This window comes from Salvelinus sp. IW2-2015, linkage group LG24, assembly GCF_002910315.2.
Source record: "Salvelinus sp. IW2-2015 linkage group LG24, ASM291031v2, whole genome shotgun sequence".
In the NCBI taxonomy this organism is placed as follows: Eukaryota; Metazoa; Chordata; class Actinopteri; order Salmoniformes; family Salmonidae; genus Salvelinus; species Salvelinus sp. IW2-2015.
The window spans coordinates 3,446,320-3,462,320 of NC_036864.1; the positions used below are offsets into that span (position 1 = coordinate 3,446,320).

A 16,001-nucleotide genomic window follows, 5' to 3' on the forward strand; every position below is an offset into this window, starting at 1 on the left:
CCTACAGATACCCATTAACTTCTGGTGTAGACGCTCTAAACCATAGCACTCAATATTTCAATAGAATACCTGATAATTAACCCTATTTCAAGTTTGAGTTAGAACCCAGAATTCATCAATGGCTTATTGATGGCTGATAGGTTCTCTTATCTCAAATTGGTTTCATAGTGATTTACAATATTACACTAAATACCAATCAGTGTTACAACATGTGTGGTGGCTTTGCCACTGTCTTTCTTCATGTTCCCCGAATTGACCTTTCTCATTGTTAATATTTAATAGAATCTCATAGCTGAGTGAACATGACTGTAATATTTATGTCTCCCCTTGTGAGGTGTTTGCACAGACAGCTGTATTAGAACTAGTAGCTCATTAGTACTGTACTGTGTATCCAAGCTATTAGGATCTTTAATTGTGGGTGAGGGTTAGTGTTGGTGAGGGTGTCCCATGTCCATCCATCGTTGCCCTCTGCCTCGGGGTCACATTTCCTCCAGGGCATTCCAGAGGAGAGGCTGCTGGTCTCCAGGGAAACGCTGGGCTCCCCTGACAGGCCTGGCCTCCAGCTCTGACTGGGGCACAATGGCGGTGCACACACACACAGCAGCTTTCACCACCCACAACATCACCATCCACCATCCTCATCACTTTTTCTCTTTTTGTTTCTCTCACTCATCTTTCCTTTTCCCTCCCGCTCTTTTTCTCTCTCTCCAGTTCTCATTTCATCTTTCGCTAGCTCTCGATCTCTCATTCCTATTCTCACCTCTCTGTTTTTCTCTCACCGTCTTTCGGAATCTCTCACTCCCAGGATTCCCTCTCTCCTCCTTTCTCCTGCTTGGCTGCCTCGTCCCTCTCTCTCACCATCTCACCCTCCTCATCTGACTTGCCATTGGCTCCCTGTCATGCCATACCCTCCTCAGAATGCCATGCCACATGACATTCTGCAAGCCAAGAAGCTGTCAGTTTGTTGTTCGAATCTGAACAATGTACCGGCTCTTGAATGATCCTATATTAGATTACTCTATCCAACCGTTCTTTGGTGAATGCAATACAATCACTGATGTCATTATTGTCATATCTGCTGTCGAAGTGATAGTAATTGATGGCTGTGGGAAAAATCTGTCTGTGAGTTCTCATTGTCATATAGCCTAACCCATGTTTTCACGTGTAAGAAACAATAGCAAATTCCAGATTTCATCATCTGTCAAAATACATGACTCACTTTGGCTTTATGGAAGACTAATGCAATGGAGGGAAAAGTTTYACGGTAAAGATTCTGGATTCCTCTGCATGATGTTTTTACAATGGGTRTGTGACTGTAAGAGTGAGTGTTTGGGAAGAACATGGGCCAAATCCTGTCTGGGTGTTTACTCTTGGAACCATGCGAAGGGCTGCTCACCTCCACTTTTCAAGTCCAACTGAATATAAATTGAAGTGATAATTTGAAGTGATGACAGGTTGTACAATGAATGCCTTGGCTTGAAAACATACCAGTCATTTTTAACCCATACGCGAGCCTCCTGGTCTCGCTTCATGGCTCATGCTCTATTACGGTCATGGTGAAGGTAAGTGGCCCTGGGTGACAGAGCATTGGTCTTTACTGTATCTAGGTCAGACGTTTTCAATGGTTCAGGGCTAACTAAATGACAGGGAAGGATAACCATGGRTCTTATAGTCAACAGCTCAACAGCTGGAAAAYCTTGAGAAGAAGATCAGTGATGAGATTAATTTGCATCTCATTTACTGTAAAGCAGCATATGGAAAGCAGGGATAGGTGGGAGATAAAGGGGTACAGCAAGAAGAGACGTATGGAGAGAGCTAGTATGACCTTATACTGCCAGAGAAGACAAACACCAAGGCAGGGAATCAGGGCAGGCGTTATGGGTGGTCCTTAGGGGGCCTGGCCCGCCCTACCATACCTCCTTGCCCGTCCAAATAAAATATTAAAATACTGATAATTTATCGGACTGAGACGCACGCCGACAGAAAGACGCATCAATCTCTGATAAATCAGCAGAGCGAGCGAAACAGCGCCCCTTTGTGTCATTATGTGTATCTGATGCTGTCTGGACAAAAATAGTATGGCATGTCATACTCTTTTTMTCCAGRCAGCRTCAGATACATGGGCTACATATAGCAAGACAGAGGGGYGCTGTTTAGCTCACTCGGATGCTTTCTCCGGTGAGRTAGTTTCTTCTCCTGACAGTAGAGCCTGCTCCGAGCCCTCTCCCGATATTTGAAGGTGCCATGCCCAGTTGATAAGCACCCTGATAATTGCCTCGAATCTAAACCTAAACTATACCCAAACTATTTTAACAGATATAACAACATGAAATTAATGAAGTAATATGTGATGGGGGAGAAAGGCGGAGAATGGGTGAGTTGAGGAGTGAGGGGAAGCGAAAGATGCATAACTATGTAATCACCAATTTATGAATGAAGAACAGGACGGGCCTTTATTGTTTTGATCTATTCTAAATTATAATCTCAAAATGGTATGTACGCTAAATCAGTACACCGAATCCAAGCAGTCTACTCTGGCCTACTTGGAGTACCAAGTGAGAGCGTGCGTCATTTACAAATGGCAAGAAGGACCAAGATGAATGGACGCACATGCTGCATGTAGCATTGCTGACAAAACCTGAATGAAAACGACTCAGATGGTGGGGAAGAAATGAATCACAACAATCTCTGATGATTAGTCCTCCTGATTCTGAGCCTAGCCTGAACCAACACCTCCGAGGCCGAAGCGCAAAAAAAGCCAGACGGTGTGCGCTGAGCAGGTGCCTGCGCCACCACCAAATGAACGGTGAAACAGGAGAGAGGAGGGACGGCCCTGTTTGGATTGAACAAGCCGATGACAATGCTACGGGCCGATTTTACACAAAAAAAAAACCATTAGCAACGCATTCACCAGCTTTCCTTGTTTATGTACCAATGGACATCGCTCCAATAAGCTGACAATTTACTATTTTTGACTGCTGTCATATCGAGACTTATATTATTATAATGCCATTATTGCTTTTGTGCTGATTTTCCTTTATCAAGGCACACTTGGTTCTTATTTTTAAGCAATAAGGCACCGAGGGGGTGTGGATATGGCCAATATACCACGGCTAAGGGCTGTTCTTAACGCGCGACGCAACGCAGTGCCTGCATACAGCCTAGCCGTGGTATAATTGGCCATATACCAACCCCCGAGGTCTTATTGCTATTATAACTGGTTACCGACGTAATACAGCAGTAAAATAAATGTTTTGTCATACTACAGTCTGATAATACCACGGCTGTCATCACAATCAGCATTCAGGGTCATCCACCACAGTTTATTAATGTTGTTTAGGCTAATGATGTTTTCATTATGTTGAGCTGTGCGTCTTGGTGGTTTGGGGTATTTTTTTGTATTTTGTTATAAAATGAAGCTGTTACCACGTTCCAACACATGCTTTCTGTTTCGTAGTTGTAACAAATGCACTCCACAGATAAAATTATTAGTTTTGAACACTTTAATCGAGGTGTTTTTAGTGTWTAAATAGCAGCGGTCTCCAACAGGTCGATCTCAAGCTACCAGTAGCTCGCCAAATCATTCTGAAAAAAAGCAATTTATGATCATTTCAGCACCGTTTTGGTTGGGACAGCGCCATCGCGCTGATTTGCAACAGTCATTTATTCATATCATACCATTACACAGCATACTGTAGGAGTCGAGTCATTCATGYCTTTAAATACAATCAAGCATTTTATTATTATCATGTATAAGGCCGGAAGGCCGGGCAGTCAGGCCCCGTCGGGTTTGGGCTGGGAATGAGAACTCCATCACAAGCTGTCACGTATCAGACATCGTAAGCTCCCGGCTACTATCCAATCAAATCCATTTTGACATTATCCCTAGTTAGTTCAAATTGGCTTACAAAACCAAACGTAACACAATATCTGTCAATTAATTTCCAGCAAAATTTCCCGTGTATTTCTGTGTGATGTGGATGGTGTGTGTGTGTCTGTGTTTGTCTATCATTCACTTAGCCAGCGGTAATGATGCAAATTAAGCTTACCTGGCAGAATTATATAATGATTATTAGTATCAATCCAATGGGCTTTTGTTTTGCAAACTCTGTCATGACATATATAGCAACARAAACATAGCTCAACCAGCACATTCATCTCGCACAAAATGCACAATTAAAGAGGTATTACTCCAAAAAATCGAAATGTGTTAATTTTTCCCCCCGCCCTAAAAAATTGTCTTCTGGTGTGATTTAAGCATTGACATGGACTCAGAATGTCTAATTTCATTGTTTCTCTATTTAAATAATTTAAACTATTTAGTAAAAACTGAAAACAAGTCCAAACCAGGAAAAATAAAGCTGAGAAAATGGAATATCGGGAAAATACAAAGTGCCTATTTTGAAAGCTACAAAAAAAATCTGAGTACCTCTGAACATGTTTCATAATTTAAAAGTAACTCYCATGTTAGAAAAGGTTGGAGACCCCTGTCCTACAGTAACATAAACTCATTTAAAAAATGGTATTCTTATGTTACCTAAGACAAGCGAGAGCATATATAAAATGTTTTAATTACACTGTTAGAATGTTGCAGTCATGATGACTGCTCATAAGCTTGAAGGGGGGGTCTATTGAGGCCCAGGGGTTATTTTTTATTTATAAAAAAAATTGCAGTGTGCGCACACAGGTGGTCCCGTGAAAAGAAACTTGCCCCTCTATGGGGCCCTTCCAACTCATTAGTTMTAGCGCCAGCCCTGCAACGAGTGATAGTAGAAATGTGCAATTGCAAGAAGAGACATAGGAAAGAATGCAACTTTTTTTCTGTCACAGAAAAGACACCAATAATCTTTTGGGTGATCAACAGAAAATGTGCAATCCCAAAGAGAAGAGAAGAGAGAGTGAGTTGAGTTGAGAGGCAGTTACTCTAAATCCCTAACAGCCTGTGTCCTACTGATCAGGAGCCTCCAGCATGTAGAGCGCATACACACACACAGCAAACACACACACAGCAAACACACACACAGCAAACACACACCAACAGCTAGCATGTAGCCCTTGACAGATTGATAACCGGCCCACGCCTGCTAGGGGTGAGAGTTCACCGGCTGGACCCACAGAGTGTTGGCAAAGACACAGGCTCACAGGCTATAAACGTAGAGCTCTTAACGCCGAAAAGTGTGCACGAGAGGTAGTATATCTGAAATGTCCAGATTKATGTGAATGTCCACCCCCATCCTCTTCTCCAAACACACACATATCCAATCCCTCGCTTTTTAAAGTGAAACCGTCACCGTCGGTTTCTGCCTCGTGTGTTTGTGTTTGTTCCTTGTGTTTTTGTGGTTGTTTCTGTTTGTTTGTGTGTATGTGTTTGGTTATCAGGGCTGTCTAAAAGTGTAATCAGGTTTCCTGCCTATGGTGTTTGATGATGCGAGTGAAGCCTGATGCCTGGCCTGTAAGGATGCCATGGTTAGGAACAGGAAATGGGTTTTCAGACAGACTCAGACTACAAAAAAAGGACATCACTGTTACTGTGTGTGTACAGGGACATTGTCCCATTCAGGGACATTGAGTCATATCTCTTTTAATATCCTGTTGATTTGAGATCCGCCTCTCTCTCTTTACTCTTTCTCCTCTCTTGCTGTTTCTTTATGAGGTGCCTAACCGCCTAGTAGGTGGGGGATATGATGTTATGACTGATTATGATGYTCAGCTGGTTTTTAGTCTGGGAAAGTTTGTATGGTACTACACAAGGACCACGATGCTGTAATCATGGAAACAAATAATATTTGTCAATGGTCTCAAGCTATTTTGGAAAACTTGACGTTTCAGCCTTCCTCAATCAAATAAACAGATTATTCCGAGGTTGTTTTGACTGCATACTGTGGTTATGACTACATACTTTTCTCTGTTGGTGAAGAAACAGAAGTGYAGTGRTACAGTATASACAGGTGGCCACTACAACAGATACCTTTTATAATTATACAGGATTCAGGTGATACTGGAGAACCTATTTTCTAGTCGTCTCGACACAGGTCATTTCAAGACTGTAGACAATCCTTTCCTGTCTAGAAGCCCCGTAGGCTACTGTGTGAAAAAAAAGTTTATAAGCTCTGAAAGTTGTGATCGCATTTCATCTCGTCTCATTCGTCTCTTTCCCATTTCTTTCCACACAGGGCCAAGTATTTCCGAGGGAAGAAGTTGAACGGGGAGTACGACATCCGGGTGGAGCAGGTTGGTGGCGTTAGAACTGTTGGAGCTGCAGGGACTGTGGCCGGGGCATGGCTCAGATGAGGGATTGGGTTTTGTTAGCTCAGCTGATGCCACTCTTGGGTGACTGACTTGACCCACGTCTTTCACAATTTTTTTACCCCATCATCCACTAGGAATCTAAGCTGTTTTATTCAAGTACCATTAGGATAGCATGTTAGAGCTTTAACAGCTGGGTAGGAGCAGGTATTACGTACTTATTAGACACTAAGTACATGGCTTATTTACTTCCATGCCTCAGTTAGCCTGTTATCATGTTAGCATGCTCTGTGTTTGTGTACAGTATGTGCTTGGCTGGCTGATGGAATCTACTTATTTTTATGTACTCGTCTTCTCGGCATTGGATTACATGCAGGGAGAATTGAAATGTTTTCTGGACTCGTGTCAGAAGCAGTCCCTTACAGTTCTGAGTTGATGCTTTTTATTTKAATCAGAAGCTAGCAATGGCAGTAGTTAGATTAATTCTGCACCGTGTTAACACATCCTAATGGTCTTTCTGACTCTCCCATCAGGTAGCTCTTTTGCAAATGTTTCGTCAGACCAACTTCCCCCTGAAGTAACCTGTTCTTAACCTTGTAGCACAAACACGGCAGTTTTAATGGGCATTTATAATTTTTTTATATGAAAAGATGCCGTCAGTGCCAATGTATATGCAAAMATACGCAACCGTCTAGACATACAGTATTTTCGGTGGGTAGATAACATCTAATTTCCCTCCTAAAAGCTTGGCCATACATCTGCAAGCGATTGGGCAGACTGGAGTCGTTGTCTTTGAAAATTAAGTGGTGGGRTTTATTTGGAGAAGGAAAAAGCAAACCACAAAAGACCAGACCAGGGACTTTATAGGCTGTCTGTTTGCTCAACACTCTACTGTTGTGGTTAGATCTCATTCTCAGTAATATTGAGACCGTAGCTGGGYTGCTGGGGCTTGGAGTTGTAAGTTAAAATCATGCATTTTTTAAGAGTTGTGAAATATGGGGGCTCTGCGTTTTTGTAGCAGTTCTCGGCGTTGCTGAGAGCAAGCCCAAATAAAAACGTGGCAGCTCTTAATTAGGACCCTTAAATCAAGAGCGAAGGGACCGCTATGGGGGTCGCACCCTCAAGCCCCCTAAACCYCATCTAACCCCACTTTTATTTTTGCCAGACCCTCCACTGTTTCTCAGAAGTCCTCCTCCGCTCCTCGCAGGGTAATGAGTCAGATGCTAATTGCCTTCCCGCCATACACAGCCCAGCCGGACCCCTCGCCGGGTGTTAGTACATCTAACATAAAGCTCAAGGATGAAGGAAACCCGATCCCTGTGTGAAAAGTTGGATCAATGGGATGATGGACCCTTTTTAGAAAACGACAATAAAAACACAGCCCCCTTGCTCTCTCTCTTTTTCTCTCTTTCCTACCTCCTCAGCTCTGCAGTGTTGTTGTCGTCCCTCACCCTGCTCTGAACTCAACTGGTGCCCACGTGCCCAAAGCCAACCTAGCTAGCTCCTGCTCTTCGCCCAGCTGCTGCCATATAAGGTGCCAGTCTGAGGCACAGGCAGTGTACAGGCCACCCATAGCAGCTTCTGATAGCTGAGAGAGAGAGAGAGAAAGGCCGATAGACAGTCAGAAAGGCAGAGAGAATGTGAGAGAGAAAGAGAGGCCTATTGAGGTCTGGTACACTACATGAGCAAAAGTAGGTGGACACCTGCTCATCAAACATCTCATTCCAAACTCATTGGCATTAATATGGAGTTGGTCCACCCTTTGCCTCCACTCTTCTGGGAAGGCTTTCACTAGATAAGGAACATTGCTGCAGGGACTTGCTTCCGTTCAGCCACAAGAGCATTAGTGAGGTCGGGCACTGATGTTGGGAGATTAGGCCTAATTCGCAGTCTGCATTCTAATTGATACCAAAGGTGTTCAATGGAGTTGAGGTCAGGGCTTTGTGCAGACCAGTCAAGTTCTTCCACACCGATCTTGACAAACCATTTCTGTATGGACCTCTCTTTGTGCACGGGGGCATTGTCATGCTGTAACAGGAAAGGACCTTCCCTGAACTGTTGCCACAAAKTTGGAAGCGCAGAATCGTCTAGAATGTCATTGTGTGCTATAGCGTTAAGATTTCCTTTCACTGGAACTAAGGGGCCAACCCGAACCATGAAAAACAGCCCAGATCGTTATTCCTCCTCCAAACTTTGCAGTTGGCTCTATGCATTGGGGCAGGTAGCGTTCTCTTGGCATCCGCAAAACCTAGATTTGACCGTCAGACTAGGTGGTGTAGCGTAATTCATCACTCCAGAGAACAAGTTTCCACTACTCCAGACTCCAATGGCGGCGAGCTTTACACCACTCCAGCCGACCCTTGGCATTACGCATGGTGATCTTAGGCTTGTGTGCGGCTGCTCGGCAATGGAAACCCATTTCATGAAGCTCCCGACGAACAGTTATTGTGTTGATGTTGCTTCCAGAGGCAGTTTGGAACTCGGTAGTGAGTTTTGCAACCGAAGACTTTTACGCACTTCAGCACTCGTGGTCCCGTTCTGTGAGTTTGTGTGGCCTACCACATCGCAGCTGAGCCGTTGTTGCTCCTAGACGTTTCCACTTCACAGAAACAGCGCTTACAGTTGACCGGGACTGCCCTAGCAGGGCTGAAATTTGACGAACTGATTTGTTGGAAAGGTGGTGTCCTACGATGGTGCCACGTTGAAAGTCAATGAGCTCTTCAGTAAGGCCATTCTACTGCCAATATTTGTTTATGGAGAGTACACGGCTGTGAGCTCGATTTTATACCTGTCAGCAACGGGTGTGGCTGAAAAGCCTATTCCACTAATTTGAAGCGGTGTGCACATACATTTGCATATATAGTGTATCTCTTGATATTCCCCTCTGCCCAACCCCATTAAAATATTTCAGGTGTGAGCATGTTGTCATAAAACACGCCTCCACACCGACGAGGCCCTGTTTTGAAGGTTAACTTTCCCGGCGCCTCGACATGTATAAAACACTTAAACACAGAGTACAACATGTCTTCAAAACACTCTCCATTGCACTGTGCAGATTACAAACAGAGCTCTGAGCCTTTTTTTATAGAMCWGGAGGATGAGGACTGACCCACAGGAGGTAACACACTGTAGACCTATAGCTGGAGGATGAGGACAGACCCACAGGAGGTGTCACCTTGTGCCTGAATAGCATAGTTTCAGAGGGAACACCATGCGTCATTTCATATACTCTTCGCACTCATATTTCACTGGGTTGCAGGAATAGAACGGAGAGCAGTGCATCAATGGAACGTTAGGTCCCACCTAACATTAATCAGTTGATTCTTTGTGCTCCATACTTTTCACGAGTTCCATAACAATGAGCGTTATCATCTAGCGTGGAGCTAGCATTCRTCATGCTTGTCCAGTGACGGCTTCAGCAAAGTTTGAACGTTCTGCTGTGTGGTGCACATCTGCAASTAGGCGTATACGATACATGAAAAGAGTGTGAACAAATCCCATCACTGTCATAGTTTTCCAAGCTGCAAGTTCAAGTTTAACAAGTAAAAGAAAATGCTGTGTCTGATTTGCTAGACTTTCTTGAGGGCCAGATGTTGCCCTAGGTACCACAGGTATCCTGCCTCATGCCAGTCACGTCCAACTGAACTCGTTCCCAGGGTTTTCCTTTGGCACAGATCAACCTTGGCTTGGCCATGAGCTGCTGCCCAGATCCTCATTGACTTACCCTCTGGGAGTCTTATCAATCTCTCAATAAGTGCTCCAAGATACCCAGCGCCATTGACTGTGCCCACTCTTATCTCTACACACTTGTGCCAGGAGATCCTGTGTGTGTTCAGATTGTYGATGTGCTCTAAAGGGGCATACACGGGGCTTCTGTTTTTTCCCCCCCCACTATCTCCCACAATGCCTTTTGTGTCTCTTTTTGAAGTCTCTTGGATGTGTGCTCCCCTTCTGTGCTCGGCGGCTAAGCAGTGCCAAGCGGAGGATCTCGGTCATGACATCCAGTTTCTTTCCCCTGTGTGTGATGTTTTTTCCAAGGCTGCTTGCTCGTTTCATCTGCGTCAATGTGATATTAACATCACAGACATGATTCAAATACAATAATAGCCATCCACTGGGTACATATTGGTACTCGACAACCCTTGTTCATGAGTAGAGGAAAATAAGTACTCAATTTTGCGCAATTGGACAAATTATGTGATTAGAATGAGTTCTAGTCGGGTCAGAAGGGACAACATCTGCTCACCAGGCCTATGACCTCAGTGAGAACAGAATGCCTGCTCTGCTCTGCTCCGATCCCCTCCACCTTGTTCTTCCACGCKCCTCTCTTCTGCAGAAATGGAGATTCACAGCCAATTGGGTCTGTGTAATCCGTACCCTTAGTAATCGCCTCACGTCTCCACCCCCAGAGGTTCAGGGCATCTGTGTTGACGTTGTTACAAGATTGATGTTCAGTTGGAAATCGTTTACGAGGGTTCAGCACTGGCAAACTGTACAAAGACTCCTGTTGCCCTTTCTTGACCAACTTGAACAAGTGCAGCTGTGCCCTATATAGACGAKAATAAGGTTTCTATTATGGAAAGGTTGCTGCTCTCCTCAGACTCCACTGCCTTRCAATGCAGCACACATTTGTTTGTTCAGATAAATGAGGTGGAGTGTATCTAGTCCAAGTAAATAGTCATTTCTGCTGTAGAAAAACAGCTATGTTTGGACCCAAAGGAAACCACAAGATAGGAGCCTTCAATTGCCTACCCCACATCTACGTTCATCACCAGGAGCTATTTTAGGTTTCCCACTCCGACTGTTGCTTTTGTATATATCGAGAGGGATCTGGTCAGGGGGACTGTTTCTTTTACAGGAGATATAATGGGCCATGTAATGATTGGGGGTGGTTAGGGGGAGGAGCAGGAGGTTTAGTCTAAATGGGTCTGCACATGAAGCAGAGAATCCTTTCTGTGATAGGTTGCCACAGTTCTAGGAGTTGAGCCATTGGTCATTGTTTATCAGTACCCGTGCTAAATGACTTAAAGTAATGTAAATGTGTCCTAAGAGCATGACACCTCATGAATTGTTGCATAACAGTTGCAGATGTCAATGTCGATCACAGGCTTTTTGCCGGCAGATTCCGGCGTAGTTGGAGTAAAATCACTTATTATCACATTCTGACTGTTGGGATAATGCTTTAGATTTGCATGTGGTTTTACTCCGGGCCAAGTTCTCGTTTACAAGTTTGTCACCTGACCATAGCGAAAGGCACTTGTGCACATGAACCTCAATGACACCCATTAGCAGAATTGTAAAAAAACTCCCAAAGATTCAGATGAGCTTTGTGTTGTGTGATGCTAGCAAGGAGGGGGGGAGGAGGGGGAGAGGGAAGGGGAGGGGGACCATATTGGGAGTTCATTGCTGTTTTTACTGTGGCTGTCCACTTGTCCTGGGGCCCTGTGTGTGTTGTGTGTGTGGTGTGTGTGTGTGTGTGGTACAGTTGGGCAGAGTGTTCTCAGAATGCTGATTTGTACCCTCCGCCGGCTGTTCAGAGTGCCTATACAGACTTTAAAATACTCACAAACACTCTCATAAAACATTCAGTTCCATGATGGCGCACGAGAGGACGGCTGATGTTTTATTGTCTTTATACCACCATGCTATTTTGTTTTCTTTTTTCCCATTGTTTGTAACTTATTTTATACATACATGTTGCTGCTACGTCTCGTATGACCGAAAAGAGGTTCTTGGACAACAAAACAACGATTACTCACCTTGATTGGACTAATAATTTTTCTTTATGAGTGGGATTTACTCCAGACACCCGAACAGGCCCTCATCCCTGTCATTTGCTGAGAAGAGACTGAGGATTCGCGGGAGGAGATAGGGGTGCTTTGTGAGGATCCGCCGATGAGTGGCTAATCTGCTCTGCCATTGGTCCTATTGGCCAAAGTACAATCGCTGGATAAATTGGACGCACTAAAAGCATGTATATCCTACCCGGGACATTAAAAACTTATGTTTCACGGAGTTGTAGCTGAACGACGAATGAATAACATACAGCTGGCAGGTTATACACTGTATCGGCAGGATAGAACTGCAGCGTCTGGTAGACGAGAGGTGGGGGTCTGTGTATTTGTAAACAACAGCTGGTGCACAATATCTAAGGAAGTCTCTAGGTTTTGCGCGCCTGAGGTAGAGTATTTTATGATAATCTGTAGACCACACTATCTACCTAGAGAGTTTACATCTGTATTTTTCATAGCTGTCTACATAGCACCACAGACCGATGCTGGCACTAAGACCACACTCAATGAGCTGTATACTGCCATAAGCAAACAGGAAAACGTTCATCCAGAGGCAGCGCCCCTAGTAGCCGGGGACAGGAAAACTAAAATCAGTTTTACCTCATTTCTACCAGCATGTTAAATGTGTAGCTATTCCCTCCGCAAGACAATCAAACAAGCAAAGCGTCAGTATGGAGACAAAGTAGAGTCGCAATTCAACGGCTCAAACACGAGACGTATGTGGCAGTGTCTACAGTCAATCACGGATTACAAAAAGAAACCAGCCCCGTCGCGGACATCGACAACTTATTTGCTCGCTTTGAGGACAATACAGTGCCACTGACACGGCCCGCTACCAAAGCCTGTGGGCTCTCCTTCTCCGTGGCCAACGTGAGTAAAAGATTTAAACGTGTTAACCCTCGCAAGGCTGCCGGGACCAGACGGCATCCCTAGCCATGTCCTCAGAGCATGCCGTCTAGCCATGTCCTCAGAGCATGCGCAGACCAGCTGGCTGGTGTGCTTACGGACATATTCAATCAATCCCTATCCCAGTCTATTGTGCCCACATGCTTCAAAATGGCCACCATTGTTCCTGTCCCCAAGAAAGCAGAAGTAACTGAACTAAATGATTATCGCCCCGTAGCACTCACTTCTGTCATCATGAAGTGCTTTGAGAGACTAGTCAAGGATCATATCACCTCCACCCTACCTGATACCCTAGATGCACTCCAATTTTCTTACTGCCCCAATAGGTCCACAGACGACGCAATCACCATCACACCGCACTCTGCCCTATCCCATCTGGACAAGAGGAATACCTATGTAAGAATGCTGTTCATTGACTATAGCTCAGCATTTAACACCATAGTACCCTCCAAGCTGATCATTAAGCTCAAGACACTGGATCTCGACTCCGCCCTGTGCAACTAGACTTCCTGACGGGCCGCCCCCAGGTGGCGAAGGTAAGAAACAATATCTCCACCCCGCTGATCCTCAACACTGGGGCCCCACAAGGGTGCGTTCTCAGCCCTCTCCTGTACTCCCTGTTCACCCATGACTGCTTGGCCATGCACGCCTCCAACTCAATCATCAAGTTTGCAGGTGACACTACAGTGGTAGGACGGCCTACAGGGAGGAGGTGTGTGCCCGCAGAGTGTGATGTCAGGAAAATAACCTCTCACTCAACGTCAACAAAACAAAGGAGATGATCGTGGACTCCAGGAAACATCAGAGGGAGCATCCCCCCATCCACATCGACGGAACAGTAGTGGAGAAGGTAAAAGTTGTAAGTTCCTCGGCGTACACACAGTGTACAACAGTGCCTCTTCAACCTCCAGGAGGCTGAAGAAATGTGGCTTGTAACCTAAAACACTCACAAACTTTTGCTGATGCACAATTGAGAGCATCCTGTCGGGCTGTATCACCGCCTGGTACGGCAACTGCTCCGCCCACAACCGGAAGGCTCTCCAGAGGGTAGTGAGGTCTGCACAACGCAACACTGGGGGCAAACTACCTGCCCTTCAGTACACCTACACCACCCGATATCACAGGAAGGCCAAAAAGATCATCAAGGACAACAACCACCCGAGCCACTGCCTGTTCACCCCGCTATCATCCAGAAGGCAAGGTCAGTATAGGTGCATCAAAGCTGGGACCCAGAGACTGAAAAACAGCTTCTATCTCAAGGCCATCAGACTGTTAAACAGCCACCACTAACATCGAGTGGCTGCTGCCAACATACAGACTCAAATCTCTGGCCACTTTAATACATTTAATAAATGGATTTAATAAAGGTATCACTAGTCACTTTAAATAACGGCACTTTAATAATGTCTACATATCCTACATTACTCATCTCATATGTATATACTGTATTCTATACCATCTGCTGCATCTTGCCTATGCCGCTCGGCCATCGCTCATCCATATATTTATATGTACATATTCTTATTCACCCCTTTACGTTTGTGTGTATAAGGTAGTTGTTGTGAATTTGTTAGATTACTTGTTAGATATTACTGCACTGTCGGAACTAGAAGCACAAGCATTTTGCTACACTCACATTAACATCTGCTAACCATGTGTAAGTGAACAATAACATTTGATTTGATTTTAAATGTGCAACCAGAGGGGAAAAAACTCTAGACCACCTTTACTCCACACACAGATACACGTACAAAGCTCTCCCTCGCCCTCGATTTGGCAAATCTGACCATAATTCTATCCTCCTGATTTCTGCTTACAAGCTAAAATTAAAGCAGGCAGCACCAGTGGCTTGGTCAATAAAAAAGTGGTCAGATGAAGCAGATGCTAAGCTACAGGACTGTTTTGCTAGCACAGACTGGAAAATATTCCGGGATTCTTCCGATGGCATTGAGGAGTACACCACATCAGTCACTGGCTTCATCAATAAGTGCATTGATGACTTCGTCCCCACAGTGACTGTACCTACCTACCCCAACCAGAAGCCATGGATTACATGGAGCATCCGCACTGAGCTAAAGGGTAGAGCTGGGAAGCACAGCCGAGAGCCGCCCCATGACACAAGCCTACCAGACGAGCTAAATTACTTCTATGCTCGCTTCGAGGCAAGTAACACTGAAACATACATGAGAGCATCAGCTGTTCTGGACGACTTGTGTGATCACGCTCTCCACAGCCGATGTGAGTAAGACCTGTAAACAGGTCAACCAACATTCACAAGGCCGCAGGGCCAGACAGATTACCAGGACGTGTACTCAGAGCATGCGCTGACCAACTTCACTGACATTTTCAACCTCTCCCTGTCTGTGTCGGTAATACCAACATGTTTCAAGCAGAACACCATAGTCCCTGTGCCAAAGAACACTAATGTAACCTGCCTAAATGACTACCGACCCGTAGGACTCACGTCTGTTGCCATGAATTGCTTTGTAAGGCTGGTCATGGCTCACATCAACACCATTATGCCACTCGGGAGCTGTTCACTCATGACTGCACGGCCAGGCACGACACTCCAACACCATCATAAGTAAGCGTATGACACAACAGTGTAGCCTGATATCCGACAACGACGAGACAGCCTATAGGGAGGAGTCAGAGACATGACCTCAAGACAAAGGAGATGATTGTGGACTACAGGAATAGGACGACCGAGCACGCCCGCATTCTCATCGACGGGCTGTAGTGGAGCAGGTTGAGAGCTTCAAATTCCTTGGCGTCCACATCACAACAAACTAACTTGTTCCAAGCCACACCAAGACAGTCTGAAGATGGCACAACAAAAACTTATTCACCCTCAGGAGACTGAAAAGATTTGGCATGGGTCCTCAGATCCTCAAAGTTCTACAGCTGCACCATCGAGAGCATCCTGACTGGTTGCATCACTGCCTGGTATGGCAACTGCTCGGCCTCCGACCGCAAGGCACTACAGAGGGTAGTGCGTACGGCCCAATACATCACTGGGCACAGCTCCTGCCATCCAGGACCTCTTTACCCAGGCCA

The 16,001-nt window shown here is 45.2% G+C and overlaps 1 protein-coding gene across 1 annotated transcript in view; it reads left to right on the forward strand.

Annotated features, from left to right (window-relative positions):
- The window catches only part of LOC111951302 (synapsin-3), a 128,728-nt gene that overhangs the window by 27,059 nt on the left and 85,668 nt on the right, over nt 1-16,001 (forward strand). Inside the window, exon 3 of the mRNA XM_023969358.2 lies at nt 6,174-6,231. Within this exon, the coding sequence (XP_023825126.1) occupies nt 6,174-6,231 (58 nt within the window). The remainder of the gene's footprint in view (nt 1-6,173; nt 6,232-16,001) is intronic.